General features: G+C 36.3%; 1 protein-coding gene across 1 annotated transcript in view; it reads left to right on the top strand.

The window, feature by feature from the left end:
- LTBP1 (latent transforming growth factor beta binding protein 1) overlaps positions 1 to 18,643 on the top strand; it is a 183,653-nt gene that overhangs the window by 65,033 nt on the left and 99,977 nt on the right. The window contains 1 exon segment of the mRNA XM_085219514.1: positions 35 to 202. Coding sequence (XP_085075640.1) covers positions 35 to 202 — 168 coding nt within the window.

The following is an 18,643-nucleotide window of genomic DNA, read 5'->3' as shown; positions in this document are numbered from 1 at the left end:
TTACTTTTCTTTTTTTCTTTGCCTCCGCTGACAGTGGGCAATCACACTGGTCGCATCAAGGTGGTCTTTACACCCAGCATCTGCAAAGTGACTTGTACCAAGGGCAACTGTCAGAACAACTGTGAGAAGGGAAATACCACCACCCTCATCAGTGAGAATGGCCATGCTGCTGACACGCTGACAGCCACTAACTTCCGAGTAGGTAAGTACTCTGAAATTGCATTTGTCCTTAGCTGTCCTCTCTTGACTAACAGAGGGAGGAGATTTTTGTTATTAATACCAGTTGTGCATCTGCAGCTCTTTGTTTGGAGGGCTTTGCTGGGTAGGAACCATTTTCTGTTAGACAAGCTTTCTGGTCTCCTGAAATGATCCCAAAAGTTTCTTTTGTGTCACAGGAGGAAAAAATAAGAAGTATTTTTCATTTGAATTTTTATCTGCAGGGCTACAGAATGCTAAAAGCTGAAGCTTTTGATAACAATAATCCCTCAGAGCTTGTGTTTCTAAAAAGAAAAAATACCAGATTCCACCAAAAGTTCTGTTTTCTGCTCTTTTTAGTTGAATAGGTATCAAATGCCCATAAAAACTGAGCTAACGTTCTGTCTTCAAAAAATTGCTCAATGTTCCTTAGGACTGTGGTGCTTTTTTTTTTTAAAAAAAAAAAAAAAAAGGCAGTTTAATTTCTTCCTTACTGCTGAGAATCAGTCAAATTTCATATTTGTCATTTTTAGAAACTGAGATAATTTTAAGTCCAGTTATTGAAGCCAGTCGTTTCTCTGTTTATTCTTTCTGCTTGCTCAATAAAAGTATCAGCAGTATGCCAGTCTAAACCCTGTAAGTGCTCGAGTGTGTTAAAACAAACCCTGAAAGCTGTCTGGGTTAGTGGATTTGCATATTTTAACTATGCAGTATATGGTGTTGGTAGGAATTAGTCTGCAAGTATTAGGCTAGTAAGCTAAATAAAATTCAGAAATACAGATGAATACTTGATCACTTTTTAGATTTTTTGGATTATGATATGATATCTGTAGCTGCTGTTGGGAAGTATCTTTGTTGTGATTGTGAAAATATTGCTGTATCTTTCTCTTAAATAAAAAATTAAATTTAAAAATTATTTTGCCCATTTGTACTTAAAGAATGCCAGAAATGAACTTTGTAATTTTTAGTCTCCTTTTAGTATAAACATAATGTCAGGCAGCGCTGATCCTGGCCAATACTGCCCTTTTTCAAGTATGCTATATTTCATGTTCTGAGGGAGGAAAAAAGCTATTTCAAATCATTCTCCTTTTCATCCAGACAGACGATACAAAGAGCAGTTCCCTTTCTTAAGACTTCTGCTAGACTATCAGACTGTAGATGAAAGCTCCTGAAATGAATAACACATTCCTTGATAACATCCATATTTGTAAAATATATATGTGTTGAAGTAAGAATAATAAAGACTGCTTTAGAAGAGCTATACAGAACACTTCGTTTATGGTAGATTTGAAGCATTAAAAAAGGAAGGGTTTTTAGAAAGGGATGGTAAGCAAATACTTCAGAACTTCAGACTTGTGTTTACTGCTAATACAAATTTTTTTTCTTAACTGTTGTTTTGGCAAGAACCACAGCTAAGTACGTTTTTTATTTAATTTTTCTGACTTTTATGAGAGGATAAGGTTATTTCCTCCCTTCCTTTCTTCCCTTTCCCCCTCCCCCCCCCACCCTTGTGACCCAATTTTTTATTGAAATTATGAAATGTTGAGAATGGGCGGTCATGTAATTTGTCTGCTATGTAAATCTGTGCTGTAACACAACCTTCCCTCAAATACTTACAAACTTGGTGTGTGGAAACTGTCCTGTAAAGGCATGTTCCACACCTTCCTTCCTGGCCTCAGGCCGTGTAATTTGTGATTCAGTGTGTACAATAGCCTGCTTGGAAGTATTCAACAAAACCACTTCATAATAGTTTTGATGGAAAGATAAGGGAGGAGTATGTTTAATGAGGGATTAAAAACAAGTCACTACTAATGGAGGGTCATTTTGTAAGGTGTCTATGGCTAACTGTCTTGGAGTCCTTAAAAAAAAAAAAAGGTATCTACCCTATCTCTGAGTGTCATCAAGTTTACAGAGAGGAATAAGGAGAACATCTAAACTGTGACTTCAGTTCTCCAGTTAAAAATGCTGAGTGAATTGAACTTCTTCCTGTAGGTCGAGTTGTGTCATAGGTCACTGATTTTCAGGAGCTTTTGAAGTGAGCTTAAGATATATTTAATTTAAAAAATTTGTGTATCCATTTTCTTAATGAGTGTCTCATTAGCTACAGCTTGTCTTGATCAAGATGTCTCCTGATACATAAAGCAGAAGCAATTTGGATCTTAGGAGATCTTTTTTTTTTTTTTTTAATACTATATTTTTAAGATCTGAATTATGTTTTGCTTGTGCTTTTTGCTTTTAAGGCCTGGTTCCAAACTTATTTTTTATAAACAGTAAGTAAATGAGTGGAAATTCTTCTTCTGACCATTTGATGCTTTAAGGAGTGCAAGTATGAAATAGAATGTTGTGTTAGCAAGTTCATACTTAAAGCAGTGAGCAGCATGTTTTCTGTGTCTCTTAAAATGTTTGTTCTTCCTTAGACTCAGAAAAGGTAAATTTGAATGCCCTATTTGGAAAACTAACTCCTATGTCTAATAATAGACACCTATTATGAATGGGAAATAGGAAACTGCTTTAGATCATTAGGCTGTCATTAATCTAAATACATTTGCTTAGCAGGAGCAATATGCTTGATTCAATTTAGCTTCTCTAATGTCAGATTGCAATTAGACATCATTTTGCTTTGTTTTTAAAATTCATTATTTCTAATAATGACCAAATTAAAACGTTGTGCTTAGCTTTTAAACTTTTGTGCTGAGTTTTGGAAGATTTTTGGTTTTTCAGAGAGAATAAGCTGCAGTGTTTGTATTAAAGCTGCTCAGGTTTTTCCATGGGTTGTTTCAGATTCTTGAAACTACTTAGTTGATCCTTTCAACTAAAACGTGGTACCAGCAAGTCCAGGCAAGGAACAAATCCTGTTTCCTGAAAATTTTACTAGATATGGATAAGCCATTAAAAATAAAAACCCGCAGAAAGAAACTGAATGGGGAAGATGTAACTTTTCAGGTAGCTGAGACTTTGCCTGTTTTTATAAAGAGAACTCTAGCATTTCAAAAGAAGGTGATGAAAACTTGGTGTTTTAAAAGGAAGGATCTCCTTGATGCCTGTGTGCTTCAGTGAATTTTTTTATTTTTTTATTTTTTTGCTTCATTTTTTGTGAATGGGATATGTTGCACAGTTAAACCAACTTCCCATATTTTTCTAACTTGGAGAATGAAAGCATTTAATCTGAGTGGAAACATTCTGCTGAATAGATGATCCTCATTATTCTGCGTGATTGGTGCATATGAAGGTTATATATGGTTTTTCAGTTCTGATGTTTCTACAGAGGCTTGTAAAACTGAGTTGGTATATGTGCGTAGGAAAGGATGCATATAGAATAACATATGAGCTTCCTGCCTCTTCACTGTTGAAGTTCTCAGTAATGTGTCCTGTTCCTCCTCAGTGTTATTCCACATTCCAAAATACCCTATTTTTGAAATGAATTTTCTCTCTGTAGGGAGTGGGAGGACAGTGACTAATTTGTAACTGTAGAATGAAGTGGTAAGAAATTAAGAAATGTCCAAGTTAGTGTTATTCATACCCTTTAATTTCTACCCCATTGTGCATATGTATTTAATTATAGGTTTACATCCTACTTTTTTTTTCCACAGGATTCTTTCCTTATTCATTGCACAGGAATGACAGAATTTAATAAAGGAAGCACTCTTTTAATACTTAGGTTTATTTTTACCCTTCACTTGAAGTGTCTTACTTAAAGCAGTTTGTTTAAGCTGTTATGAATGGGGGGGGGAAAAAAAGTATTATATGCTTTTCAGTGGAAGTGCATATCTTTCTGCAGAAATTTTGTGTCCATGTGCTTGGCAGTATCCATTCCAAACAGGGAATAAAAGCTCCCTGCAGGTGGAGACCAAGAAGAGTCTAAGAATTTTTTTCCCAAGATCATAGAAGATATTGTGGAAAGATCAAGATCACTGTGATGATGATTATTGCTCTCCTTTTCCCCTTTTAGGTCTCTTTTTAATGTGCATCAATACCTCTGCTTCTCCTTCTAATGTTTCCTCCTGCTTCTGATCCCTGCACAATTCTCTGTATGAAAACGTCTGATCCTTTGTATTTTGGCGAGACTTACAAAGTTTAGAATCTTAGTGTGGATCACAGCGATCTATCTATCCTATACCTTATTGAATAATGCTTAAATGATATTCCTCATTCAAATGTCTCCACTTTCCCTACTGGAATATTTATCAAAGATTTTTCCTGTTCCACTGTATTGACTCCGTACAACTGCTTTTGAATGTAATTGAGATTGTCCAGAAGTTTTCAATTATATACAGACAAACTTCCAAAAAGAAGCATAAGCATGTTACTTATGTTTTATTTGGTCTTCTGATGAAAGTAATGAAAGAAAATTTGCCCAATGTATTTTAAAGCAATGGGTTATTTGAAGGGAATTTAGTAAGGAGCCAACTACATAAAAATTATTTTAAGAGTATTTCCTATCTAGGAAACAGTAATAATTGGAACATAATTATTCAAACCGTGAAAAGGTAAAGCAGTTATTATTTTACTAAAAGTCGATTGAAATTCTGAATTTATGATCATTAATTCCTGTTGGTACTTCAGAATTTAATGTGTCTTTCTGTCTTATCAAAAAATGATGGATATGTCTTTGCGTTTTAAAGTTGGTCAAAAACAGCAATGATTTGTGAGCCAACACATTTTCAACTGTTGTTAATGTATGACAAGAGATACAAGGACAATGAATGGCATTAAGCTTTTTTTTTTTTCCCCAAAGGAATTGTTTTTAAACTTAAGGTAGACATAAGCTGATTTCTTTACTAAGAGATGAGATGCAAGCCCTACCTTTTTCTTGTTGTCATTTTCTGTGTAATAGTTACTGTTTCTTTGCTCTATGTGATGCATGCCATACTACTACATTTAACTGATACTGTAAGACTATGACAGCTGGGGAAGATCTGTCAGTATTGTTTGACGCTAAAAGGCATTTATTGTAAGTAATGTTGTAGGAAAAAATTGATGACCTATGAGGGCTTGTGTGCCAGGGAAGACAGATTGAAAGACTAGCAGCTTCTGGAAGTATTTGTGTTGATTGGGAAGAAACTGGAATCTCTTTTGACAGCTTATGAGGTGTTCCCTGTTCAGTTTTCTGCTCATGGATTAAGAACTGCTAGAATGGTGGTATGTTATAAGAGATGCTTTCTTTTCTGTTATGAAGTGGTATTTTATTTGTCAGTGGATGATGTCACTGTGAGTAGATAACACGTCTGATCTATGAAGCTTGTCCCCCAGCAAATCACTATTCCTATGGGTTCAACCGAGTCTTAGGTGTAGATGTATCTTCTCAAATCACAGATTTAAAATAATTGATAACAAATGTCATGCAGACTTTTAGGAATTCCTTTTAGTAACTTCACTGTGGAGAAGTTTGTGGGGTTTATTTATTTACTTATTAAATGCCTTAGGTTTTTTAGTTGATTGCACTCCATCAGACATCTTAATTGATGAGGAAGTCATCTCTGGAATAGGTGCTTAGCTGAACAACGGTTCTGTAATTCAAGGTTTGTTTTTAGTTTTGTAGTTTCTGTGCGTAAGAGCAAAGTGTTACTTTTAAATAGTCTTCGTTATTACGTTTGAATTTGACATAGTCTCATGCTTTTCTGGTGTGGTTATGTTGTAAGAACCAATCTATTCCCCCTGTATTATCAGTTTGCCTTTTTATTCTCTGCTACCTTGTAGCCTTATTTGGTAAAAGCTTTGTTTCTACTGTTCCTGCAGTAATTATCATTTCTGGCCTGTCAGACTTTATTGTTTTATGCTCTTTTTGCTGCCAGATGAAATATTTTTTTTCTTTTAACAGACACTGGCAGACACTTGAAAAGTTCAGAATTCTTGGATAACTTGGTTGAAAGATTAGCTTCTAAGTTTTCTGTAACAGTAATCAAGGAAGTTAGTCAGCCTGTCAGAGCTGCTCTTGCACTCTTTCAAGATCAAGACATTAACATTTTTATTCTCTGTTTTAGCTGGTAATTTGAAATATAATCTTTATTAATGATGGCCATGCTTGGGATATTTATTCATGCGGCAGCATTGTAACAGCTGTAGCAAAGTGAAGGCCAAGTATTCATCCTCAAACACTGGACCAAAAGGGTAAAGTAGAAAGACGGATAACAGTAGAACTATTTTATGAATTGTTTACATCCTCTGTCTTGTAAAAGATGTTGTAAAAAATGGTATTTCCTAGTCTGCAGGGCCAAAGCAAAACATCTGCATGTTGATTCTGGGAGGAATCGCTTATCATGATCATTATTTTAACAGATATTCATTTTTTCCAGCCTCTATTTGTCCTATAACGTAATCTTGAGAGGACAAGGAAATTAATGTATTTACTTACAATCCAGGTAGTGTAGTGTAGGCTTTCTGAATCTGAACCACAGGTGGGCTTGAATTCTGACCTGTAATGCAAATGTTCCTCTGCAGTCTGGTCAGCATTCAAGGTTTTAGGGCATTTTCAGTTTTTGGTCGCCTATGCTCGTATTACAAAAACAAATGGTATCTTTGTTGATAACCACATCTGCTCAGAAGGAGTGCTTTCTTTCCCCCCATGTATTTAGTACTTGTCATCAATAAGCAGTTATGGTATCCACGGTACAGTTTATAGCATCTGTGAGCTTTCTTCATTATCTTAAACTAATTACTCAAATTTGACATCTTCCCCTCTGGTTCTAACAAAGGCCAGATGCTGTTTTAAAGAAAATACATTGTTCAGCTAGACAATCTTAATAAGGTTGAACTTAGGCCTGTTGGCAACTCATTTCCACTCCTTTGCTCACCTTAAGGACTTCAGACCATCACTGTGAAGCAAAAGTCCATCTGCTCTGAAAGCACTCACCAAACTGTGTATTATAGAGAGCACAGTTTTTTGGATGTGCAGTCATAGGAAAAACCACAAATGGAAATGGTACAAAATCCACACCTGCAGCCATTCAGAGACACATGGAGTATGTTTAAAGCAAAACAGAACACAAAGTTAAAAAGCATAATGCTTTATTTTACTGTATGTGGATTTAATTTATAGGGATTAGCTTATGTATATCTGACTTCAAGTGCTGCAGAAAGAGAACTAAGAGTGCATTTATTTGAATGATTACATTGTTGCATATCCAAATAAATACACTACCTTGTACAGCTATAATTTTGTTATTGCTAAACCAAATGTCTTTGCACATACCTCACTGAAAATGAAGCATATGCCAACTGGCTTTAAAAAAAAAAAAGTTCCCTTTGAATTATGCAAGCACGGAAGAGTCTGACCGATTTCACTGCTGGTTAAAATGTACCTTATATTATGAACGGTTCCCTTATCAAACAGTTCTGTATTTAACAGGTCCTTTTGGATGTAACACAATCAGAAGGAAACATGTTATCACTGTTTTGTACTTATCACAGTCTTTCTAAGTTCAGCCTCTTTCTCTGCCATTTTTCTTTTTATTGTCCTCCAGAGAATTCCAGCTCTTTTCAATGTGCTACCTGTGTAACTTCAACCTTCCCACTTTTAACCTATAAAGAGCTCTTAGATTTGAGTAGCACTCTGCAATCAAGAGGCCTGTTTTGTAGCACAGATGAAGAGAGATCTCTGGATCTTTCTTTTGGAACATAAACTGTATCTTCACTACACACATCTTAATTCTTTTAAGATTTGTACCTTTACATAAAAAAAATATATGTGTAAAGGGGACTGTGATCTTTCAGTGAGGCACATGAAGATTTCCATCAAATTGAAGTCCGTGGGAATTTTAAACTTGTTTTAAGTAAACCTCTTACAAAGTCTTGAGGTCAGGTCAATGAATAGAAGGAAAATGGCTGTTTGCTTCTCATGCAGGAAAATATTTGAGCTGTAAGAAGCCTGGTCACAGGGAGCATCCTCATCTGTATCTTATTCAACTAAATATTTTGTTTATTTGTCATGCTGGTTATTTTCTACTTTAATTTTAAGATGATAAACTGAACTACAAAGTTAAATTTTATATTTAACATTATTCAGGTATTTCAAGTTCAGGAGAACTTGCAGCAACTTTTCTTATCTATCATGGTTTAGAAACTCAGCCTCTCTGATATCCCCCTGAAAGGGACTGTGCATGGATTGAATAAGGCATTGGTCTCCAAAGTTTTTGATGACTCAACTCTATTAGAAAGAAATTTTTGAGCATGTATCTTAGTATATGTTTTCTTATTTATAAATTACATAAAGTTAAAAACCTTCTATTTTTAACATATTTTTAAATTAATGATAGAAAAAAAAGGTACTTCAGCTGAGAGTCTTGTGTACCCTTTGGTGTGTGCACACCCCAAACTGGAAACTACAGTACAGAGAACCAAAGGAGACCAGCTTCATAGCATACATCTAGTGTTCGTTTCCTGCAGTCAGTATATGCCCATCATTTCTGTTTTACTTTTTGTATGATTATATTAAATTCAGCCTGTTATGTTAGGTGCTGAAACAGCATTTTTCTATATAATGAGAAGTTACATAGGTCCCAGGATGCCTATTGTGGCATATGGGGCAGGAGAATTTTTTTTTTATTACTGTACACATCCCCTGCAGCACTGCAGCGTGAAGCTTGGCAGTGGGGCTGCATCAGCACAGGGGATTTACATACACATTTAATTCCTTGGAACTGTGAGTGACCAGTTGATGCTGATTGTATTTAGGATTGTGTAGCTTGTACATTTATTCATATAACCATTATATGTTATAAAAAGAACCAGAATGATATGTGTTGAAGTTGTTTGTTTTTTAGCAGATTTTCAACTGCACTTTCCCTGCAGAGTAATTTTAGCTTTCCTGTTCATTAACACTGACTTTGCCACTTTTCTCCTCGAGAACTCCAGGATTTGAGTCTCTTGTTTTTCACTGGTTTCCTCTGATCTTGTTTGTTACACAAACTGTGAATACTATCCTTCCCAATATTCTCATATTGTGTCACCTCCTCTAGGTCAACTCCCTAGAAAACTTTCCACTTTCTTCTGATGTAGCCAGTGCCAGGAAATCTTAGATAGCTTATGTGTTTTTTTTTTTTTTTTTTTAACTTGTCCACAGAGATCCAGATTTGTGTGTTAATGGGTAAACACTTGAAAAAGTCTATTCTGATTTTTTTCTTATCAGTTTTCTCACACAAAATGAGCACTATGGTGATGTTACAGTATTGGAGAGCAGTCTCCTAATGTTTAGGATTATGGAAATTTTTAATGGCTGTTTTATTTTTTCTGACTTTTCTTTTTCTATTCTAAACTTTATGTTGCCTTGTGGTTTGGAGTGCAGTGGATCAGTGCTCAAAGACCTTTAGGACCTAAGGCTGGCAGTCACCAAGTCTTACGGTGGAGGTGCCTGACCTAATAGTCAATGACAGGGGGAACCCTGGGATGTAGATTGGCCCATTGATGGCCTAAACAGCCTTCTGGATGAGCCTTTCTTTACTGACAGGTTGGGGAATATTGGGCAGAAACACTCCTTAGACATCTCAGGAAGGCATGGAAAGTTAAATGAGATGGATCTCTGCTTAAATGTTTGTTACTCAGTTTTTAGAGATGATAAGGATTCTGATGACCTGACTATTGGTCTTCAGAGCTATTGCATAACAGGGATATGACCACTTAGCTTAAATGCTTCTCGTGCCATTTTTTCATTTTGACTCATAGTATCCAAGTGGTCTGATGTCTTAGGGCAATTCTTTTCTCTGCCTTACGCTACTGGCTGTTACTACTTTTTTACTTCATGTAGGAGTCCAGTGCATCTTTTGGAAACAGTCTAATGCAGTATTGTTACAGCAGAGAACCTGGTGGCGCAAACAGCTTAGTGCCTTTAAAGGCCAGTTACTGCTAACCTTGTAGTCCTTCAAGGCAGATATTGCTGCTCAGCTGGCACCAGAAAGGAAGAATGCAGCCTGGAAGGATCCTGTAGCAATGAAGATGCTTGTTAGTTGTTGAATTCTGTTGAACTCTTACTCCGTTTAATGAAAACAGATATATTACAAGATCATCTAATAGGCATTTGTATTATGCATGCACAGGCATACACAAAACTATACAGAGTAGTAAGGGCCTTAAAAGTACTGGGAACGTAGGAACTGCTGGTTTTCATTTGACATAGAGCATACTGGTTTTAGTGTTCTCATTTTGACAGTGGCAATTAGAAAGCTATTCAGGACTGCTTAAAATGATATACATGAAATTTTAATACTGCACCATGCTATTTTTCTGCATATATATATATATGTATATACTTGTATTCTGCAGGAAATTGTTTTAAGAATGATGATTCTAAAGCGTTGCTACCATGCTACATTTTCAAACCGAGGCTTTCCTAGAGAATTTTATGTCTTAAACAAAGAGGAAAATTATATCTAAAATTTATATTTACTGTAGAAATCTGAATAAATGACTGGAGTATGTTGTCTATATGTGTTAGCATCATTTTCAAAGGTCTGACGTTAGCAATTTGCAATGCAGTAATTCCACAGCAATTAGTGTTGTTTTTTTCCTTAGAACCCAGTTTCTAGGCCTAGTATTTTTGTTACATTCAATATATCAAAATCAGCTCTAATATGATCAGTAGATTCATCAAATGTAGTCAGGATAGGACTAGGTCATCACTTAACACTCCCTCCATGTCTCTCTAAAAATAGAGTTTATGTCATCTCAGATATTGAGAATATTAGAAGCAGATTTAACGAAGAGTAAATGTGAGAATCATGCATGTTAGTGAGCCAGGATCCTTGTGTCAGTTGTTTCTCAATTACCATTTTAACTATACTATTTTTATGTTGAATAACCACAACCTTAGCCCATTTCTCTTAACAGGGCATGCCTCTAATTTTTCTGATGACAATTGAATAGTCTAGTAGTTTGGGGGTTTTTTTACATCCTATTTCTTTCACAGTGTAATAGGTAGTTGTTTTTTCTTTTTCTTCTTTTTTTTTTTTTTCCATGTGTTGATCAGATGGTCTTTATTTCAGTCACCTAGACACAGGCCTCTGGTGGCATTTCACATGCCTTATGGCAGTGATCTTGGAAGGAGGTGATATGGGTCCTGTGAGAGAGTTAACCTTTGGATTCACATTGAGTGGTAGGTGACACACCTGGGGGCGTATCTGCTGGTTGACTTTGTGTGTGCATCTTTATGACAGCACTACCATCAAGTTTTTCAGAGTACTTCATTTAAAACTAAGGAAGACATAAGAGTAGTACACTGAAATTGTCTTGCCTATATAAGTTTTGGATTTCTTTCTTGGAGTACTAAAAAATGCGTGTTTCTCTAAAATATGTTGTTATTTTGTCCTTTATGATCTAAACATACTGCCCAGTTTTCAGGGTCAGGATCTCTTATACTTGACAGTGTCTTCACTGAAGAGTGACTGGTGCCCCAAAATTTATACTTATTTATATGTCTTTATAATGAAAAATTGACATCCAGTGTGATTCAGCTTTCAGACCAAGACGACCAAGCATCCACGTTGGAGGTGTGTGCTGAAATCATCTTTACCATCTGTAGAGATTTAAAAATGTTGATAATATAATAAATTCTAATAAACTCATAATACAGATGCTTAAAATTGGTCAGTCGAAGTAGCTCTCTTGCATACATTGACTATCTTAACTACACTGGGCTTTTATTAACAGCTGAGATTTAGACACGTAGTTCTAATTTAAACACCCAACATTAGGGGTGTTTAATCTTCAGGTTGTACTCCATGTCTTGTTTTAGTTTGTTTCCTGCTCCTTAGCTGGCTCCTGGTCCATGGCTTGACCTCATGCATCCGAATTCACATAATTTCCAGTAAGCATGAGACTTTCTGAGGGCTGGGACCCTCATTCCAATGCTGCAGCCCGATGTACAAGTTGCTTCCTGCACTCTTTCAGAACTCTGCTACCTTCCTGGTGTTCGAGAGGGGGTGACAATCCCTCCATGTTGTCAGATGGCAAGTTTGGGAGGTCTTTGATAGAGATCCAGGCCAAGTATGTCCATTGAGAGCAGCATCTGGAATTAATGAGATTAATGATGTAAATAAATGTGGAAAGGACAAAGGCAACACTTACTCCATTCTGTCTTGCATAGAATCTCAGCACTTTCCGTCTACTGTGAAGATAGCATCCCTCCTACTTTTTCATAAGTAAGCAGTTGTTCTTTTCTAGTGGATACTGATTTGTTATGCGTACTGCACCTTGTCTACAGTGAGTTGATATCATCACTAAATGATGCTAATCGTTAGACAGCCTTTCAGCAATTCAAATAAAGTTCAGTTACTTGTGGAGGTAGTGATCATCCCAGAGCTGATCCTGTACTTCTCAGCTGAGTTAAAAAGTTAATTTTATATGGGAAAGTTGCTGTTAGCAGACGTGAATATGTAAAATGCCTGAAGATGTATGTAACCTGAATTTGTGAAATTTTCTGCCACTTGCTTTCCTTGATAATTGTCATGTAGTGCTGCATCAAGTAACATCACAGATGTTCCTCTAATTAGGCTTTAATGTACTGCATGAGTTGTTAAATTGTTGCTAATAGTGGTACATAGAGGGGCTTGAAAAGAACTGCTATGAATACAATTTCATTTAAAGAAGTGTGTCTTCCAAAATCATGAGAACAGCAGTGAAGGTATTAAGAGAACAGCTAGTGTTTCATTTCTGTTTATAATCGTGTTATTGCAGATCTGTTAATAATAATAATAATAATAAACTACTATTGTAGTTCTCGTTTGTGGAGCTATGCATTCAACAGACATATTGCAAGGAAAATAGATTTTGTCTATGAAAAAACACAAAGTTTATTTAGAAGAATTACGTAACAGCAACTTGAAAATGGCTTTCTTGGTGATTTGGAGCTGAGAGATAGCGTATCCGTAAGGTTTTTCTTTTCTAATATAAAGATTCAGTAATTTGAAAATAACTAGACACAGGCATCATGATAGTTGTCGAGCTTCCTTAGTGCAATGTCTTTTCGCTTTTTTCTTTTTAAATATGTACATATGTACAATATGTATGGCATTTTTCATGGAATAGAGAGAGTTACAAAAAGAGAAGGCTGTCGGGGAGCTTATTTTATATGTTGAGTGGAAGAATCCTTTTAGAGCAAGGGTAATTCCCTAGGATCCTTGACCAGCATGTTTTAAAGTGTAAAATCATGCCTGCTCAGCCAGCTTTAGTGACTGCTACTTGCTCCTAGTAATTCCATCAGCTTCAGTCATGAGACTGAATTGAAGATGAGAACAGTGATTTGAATCCAAACCTCAAAGATCTCTAGACTCCAGAATACTTTAAGGGCAGTGACCTGTACCAGTCTTCCTAATCAAAAAATGTGGTTGCAATTAGATCAAAGGGAAGTGTTATTGTTACTCAAGTGTGATTCATTCTCTTGCTCAGAAATTCCATACTAGTTGAGTACATCCATTGACTGTGATGTTGACTTATATCTTTAATGTTTACAATCTTGAAATGGCATGTGTACTTAGTAATAAACTAATTAAATGACCCTGATAATTAACTCAGCATTAATGTTATTTTGTTGAGAGGTGGAGATGTTAATAAAAAGTGAATAAATACAGTTCCTAAGCGATGCCATCATTCTACCTATATGCTTGTTTTTAGAATTATTATAATGGTGGGAATGTAAGAATATGGTTTTGCCTACTGAAAATAACATCTGCAGACAGAATTGTTTTGGAAATGTTAAACTTCAGGGCTGTTCTTTGTGGCTAACATGATTTTGGTTCTGAGTCTTTTTTTTTTTTTTTTAATTAAAACATGTGAAGCTTGTTTATTTTGGCAATAATTTGGTTTTCTTGTCTGGATAAACTGCAGAACTTACAATCCCATTCCCAGCTGGGACTGTGCTACTTTCTGAAACATCCTGTGCTAGTAATAGTTTGAAAATGTAAGATAGATAATTCTAACAAAGTTAATTTGTGATAGTTGAGTAAACAGTTTAATAACTGCATATTTTTGTTCAAACTGTGAAGTTTGAAGTAGGTTGCCATATGAGATTTTCCATCCAGTGCTGTATATCTTTTTCCAGAGGAAACATTTGAAGTGTGCCTTTATCACATTCAGCCTCTTGGTTCTATATTTATTATTGCATTGCAGCATTTGGATTCAAAATGTATTATGTATTTGATAAGGTTCTTATTAGGGTTGTTATGCATCTGCTAATAAACAATGTGAAGATGATGGTACAAAGGAGCACATTCAGTATAGACCACATAAAGAAGCGTGCTATCTGGAGTGATGTGACATAGGGGTTTTCTTCTACTTGTAAACATGTACTGGGAGAGAAATAAAAGAACTAAAATGTGAATTTTAAAATGCAGTAGTCACTTCAGTATGTGTATCTTCTTAAGTAGCTTATTTTATGAAAAACTTGAAGCTCAGGATTTCATATGTAAAGTAGCATTAGGTAGCCACTTGGAATGTACTGTGTTGACAATTACAAATATAGGAGCTCAGAATAAGGAGAAATCAAATCCTAGCAGTATATAAAATAGATGTTAGTGTTTTTATTCACAATTGGTGTCCAGGAAGTCTGATAAAATCAGCCTCTGATAATGAAGTACTTCAGCAGGAACATTCTTGGAAGTACACTCTTTATCTATGCTACTTTACTGTCCCCTATTCCTATCAGTTTACATCATATCATAGTATATGTTTAAATTCATACAGTTTCAGGGCAATCTGCATTTGTGTTAGCTTACTTAAATCTAATTACACTAGTAATTAACTAATTCATTATTATTTTTTTTTACTACAGAGATTTCTATATGTCCTGTTCTCTCTAACGTTTTCATAAATGACTTGAATACAGGATTAAAATGTTTGCAGATGACACTTAATTGGTAAGAACTGTTGACTCCCTCGATAGCAGAGAGACCTTGCAGAAAGATCTTTACAAATTGGAGGACTGGGCAACCATCCCCCACTTGAAGTTTCAAGTGCTGGATCCTGCACATTTGACAGGTCAACCCTGGATATATGTGCACACTGAGATGAGGCTGGAGGGCAGCCCTGTGAAAAGGGATCTGGGGAGTCATGTTTGGCAACAAGTTTAATACGAGCCAACAGTGGGCCATGTCAAACTAAAGGGCCAACTGTACGTTGGGGTGCCCCAGGTCCAGCATTGCCACCAGGTGAGGGGAGGGATAGTCCCACTCTGCTCTGTGTGACCTCACCTCCAGCACTGGGTGTGGGTTGGGTGCCACAGCATGAAAAGGACATGAACCTATTAGAAGGCGTCCAATGGAAGGCTAACACAGATGATAAAGGGTCTGAAGGAGAAGAACCACAGCATTACAAGAACATAATTCTATAGGATAGTGCTACCCTTTAATGCATGCGATCCCTTCTTTCATATGAAGAATGAGTTGGAAGATCTGTGCCAGTTTTTGTATTTTCTGTATGCTTAATAACATGGAAGAAAGATGCACAAACAGCTGTGGAACATAGAATAACTGTGTAGTAATCAGACAAAATCAACTAATTCATGGAAATATTGTGATCTAGTGAGCAGTATTGAGGTTCTTGGAGAGCCTATTAATGTACATGAATCATGCTTACAATGGAATAGTTGATAGCAAATAAGTCAAAAAGGCAAAGAGTGGTGAGGGGAAGTGTGAGATAAACTTGTCTGTTCCCTGAGGTGCATATGAAACGGGATTTGGAAAGCTAGATGAGGAACGTTTCAAAAGTCATCCTCCTTTTCTTCAACACTTTGGCTGCGGGAAGGGAGTTTACGTACATCCTCAGGGTTCATTTTTGTAAGTATAGGCTGTTTTCTAAGGATTACAAGGATTTAAGTTCTTGGAATTTGTTTTGCTACACATCATTTTGATTAAACAAAAACATTCAGTCTTGATTAAATTAGTTTTTTTGGAGCTGTTCAAGGTCGCATGAGTATCTTGAAAACAAATTAGGTGATATAATTACAGTCCAATCAATAGCCAGGGTAACTTTATCAGGACTTGTGTTGTCAGGTTCCTCTTTTTTTTCTCTGAATCTTGCCTTTTTAGACTCCCTATGAAGGCATCTGAAACATCACACCAACCTGTGCTGGGTCAGGGTAATCAAGGTCTTTGATGCCAGAGAAATCAAAGCTTGTAATTACCAGTTAATTGCTCAAGAATGAGGAGAAAACTTAGTGTTTCTAGACCCTTAAACAAGTCTTCATGTATCTAAAGAATGAATATTCGTTTGTATTAACAAACTGTTAAATCTGTTCAATTGTATGTTGGCAGTTCCTTAGTATACCATTAAGAGATTCGATTTACTAGTCATCACTTATGTAAAGTGAAGAGTTTGTTGCTTTTCTTAGGTCCGTTAATCCTTTATTTTGTTTGTAAGATATCCACATGTGAACAGACATTTCATGTCATCTTGTGCAGGTCTGTCTGTGTTTTTATCAGACTCTGAGCAGCTAGAGGATTTCACACCATTACAAATGTTTTTATTTCCTTCTTTCTCCCCTTTCAGAGGAAATGAGGAGGAGCCCAGTGAGAATCAGGCTCCAATGGGTCCTTTGTCTGAATGGAAGTTATGAATGTATGTGCAAAACCAGCGTCTTCTAACTGTCTCTCCCAGTGCCTGGGTCTGGGTTTCGTCAGAATGGTTTTGTCAGAATGTCCCCTATGCCTGCTGGCAGCTTTCAACCATTCTGTTTGTTTAAGTTCTTTAACCTCAATGACAAAACAAAACAAAGCAAAAAAACTCTCATCAGAAGTTGAGCTGTTCAAACATCCACTGGTTTTGTATCCTGTTTCTTCCTTAAGTGGTCCTTTCCCCAGGGCTCCTTGCTCTTAGTTAACCTGTTATTCCCCAAGCCTTGTCAAAGAAAAGTGGCATTTACTTCCTCCACCTTTTTGGAGGCCTACTTCCTTTCAGCTCACTTTTCATGAGTGGTCTGTGTGTAATCCTAGATCTGATATAATTAGTTTCTCGCAATTTCTAACACTGGTGTCATAATTGTAGTCCTTTCTCTGTCCATAAACTACCTGAGGAAGCACCAGAAGTAGCATATGTGGGCCTATTATGCCTATTTCAAATTACCAAATATATTAGTTCAATGTTCGTCTTTTTCCTCTTTTTTGACAAAGTTCCCTATTACTTATAAAGTTTGCCATTTGAGATTATGTAGTTTAGCCGAAACATACATCCTATTTGTTCTTACATAGCTGAATAGGAATCAGACTTGTATAGTTCCATATTTATTTATTTTTATTACAGAATTTTATGTTTTCAGAATATATGTAATGTAGTCTCATTTAAAGTTCATTCTTCATGCACTAGGCCAGACACTCAAAAGATGTAAATCGATACATTCTTCACTATTAATTTTAGACTTATCTTTTAAGTAGCATTTGTTTGCACTTAATTGCACAAGTTACTTATGTGAATAATCACTGCAAATCACTATGGAGAGAGGACAAGAAGTCCTATTCTGTTGTTATCTTCCTGTCCAGAATGCTTAGCACAACTCTTTGAAGCAGACCTTTTGGTCTGCTTTCAGGAGAGGAGTGTCTGGTCAGGGAGGGGTACCCAGTGATGCTGCCTTCCAGAAACCAGCTGCTTTATGGGAACAGGTGCTCAGAAGAAATTGATTGGTTTTGGTGGAAATACTGAGTATGTTTGTATTATTTAAAGACTGTTTTTTGCTCATTTCCTTGTTGCCTTGGGGCCAGGGAGAGCAGAAAGAAAGTTGATGGGTTAGGCTTTTTACTGCCTTCCTCAGTGATACCTTTTGATTCACATTGCTCCTCTCAAACACCCAACTGCTATCATCTGACACTGCTCAAAGCTGTGTCATTGTGCAATGTGTTCTCAGCCTTGCTTAGGCAGATCTTTGCAAGCATCTGAGAGTTATTGTGCATTGTTGCCATTAAGGTAAACCTGCTCACTCGGCCAGTACATAAAGAATTGGTGTGAGAGAATGATCTTGTTTTCATTACTACTGGGATCAAATTGTCTTTCATTTTGTTCTGAAATATAGTCTTTTCTGCAAGGATGTCTTTTGTATGCTTGGATGAAGTCAAAACAGCTTTCTAATGACCAAAAAATCGAGGCCTGTCATGGAGAAGGCTAGACTGCCTTTTGAAGGCATCAAAGTGTCTTGCTGCTGATTTGCAGTGTTACGGCTTGAAGTACTTTTAGTCAGTTTATATGAACTGAAAAATTGGGATAAGGCAATAAAAATATTAAATAAACACTTGCAGAATAGGGCAGAAAAAACAGTTTTAGTTATTTATGTTTGTGTACTGACCCATCTTGTTGATGAGGTGAGCACATCCCACATCCTGTCAATGCTATGATGGGCAGTCTAGTTGCTGTGTTTCTGTAGCACTTCTGGGCCAAGTGAATTACACAGCTGCTCAATGTCCTGTTTGTCTTCTTGCGACACACAACACACAAGTTCTTTTTCCAGTACTGTTATTAGTGTTAATAATGGCAACAAGCT

This window comes from Meleagris gallopavo, chromosome 2 (assembly GCF_905368555.1).
Source record: "Meleagris gallopavo chromosome 2, MGAL_WU_HG_1.1, whole genome shotgun sequence".
Taxonomy (NCBI): domain Eukaryota; kingdom Metazoa; phylum Chordata; class Aves; order Galliformes; family Phasianidae; genus Meleagris; species Meleagris gallopavo.
This window is presented reverse-complemented; position numbering and strand designations above follow the sequence as displayed.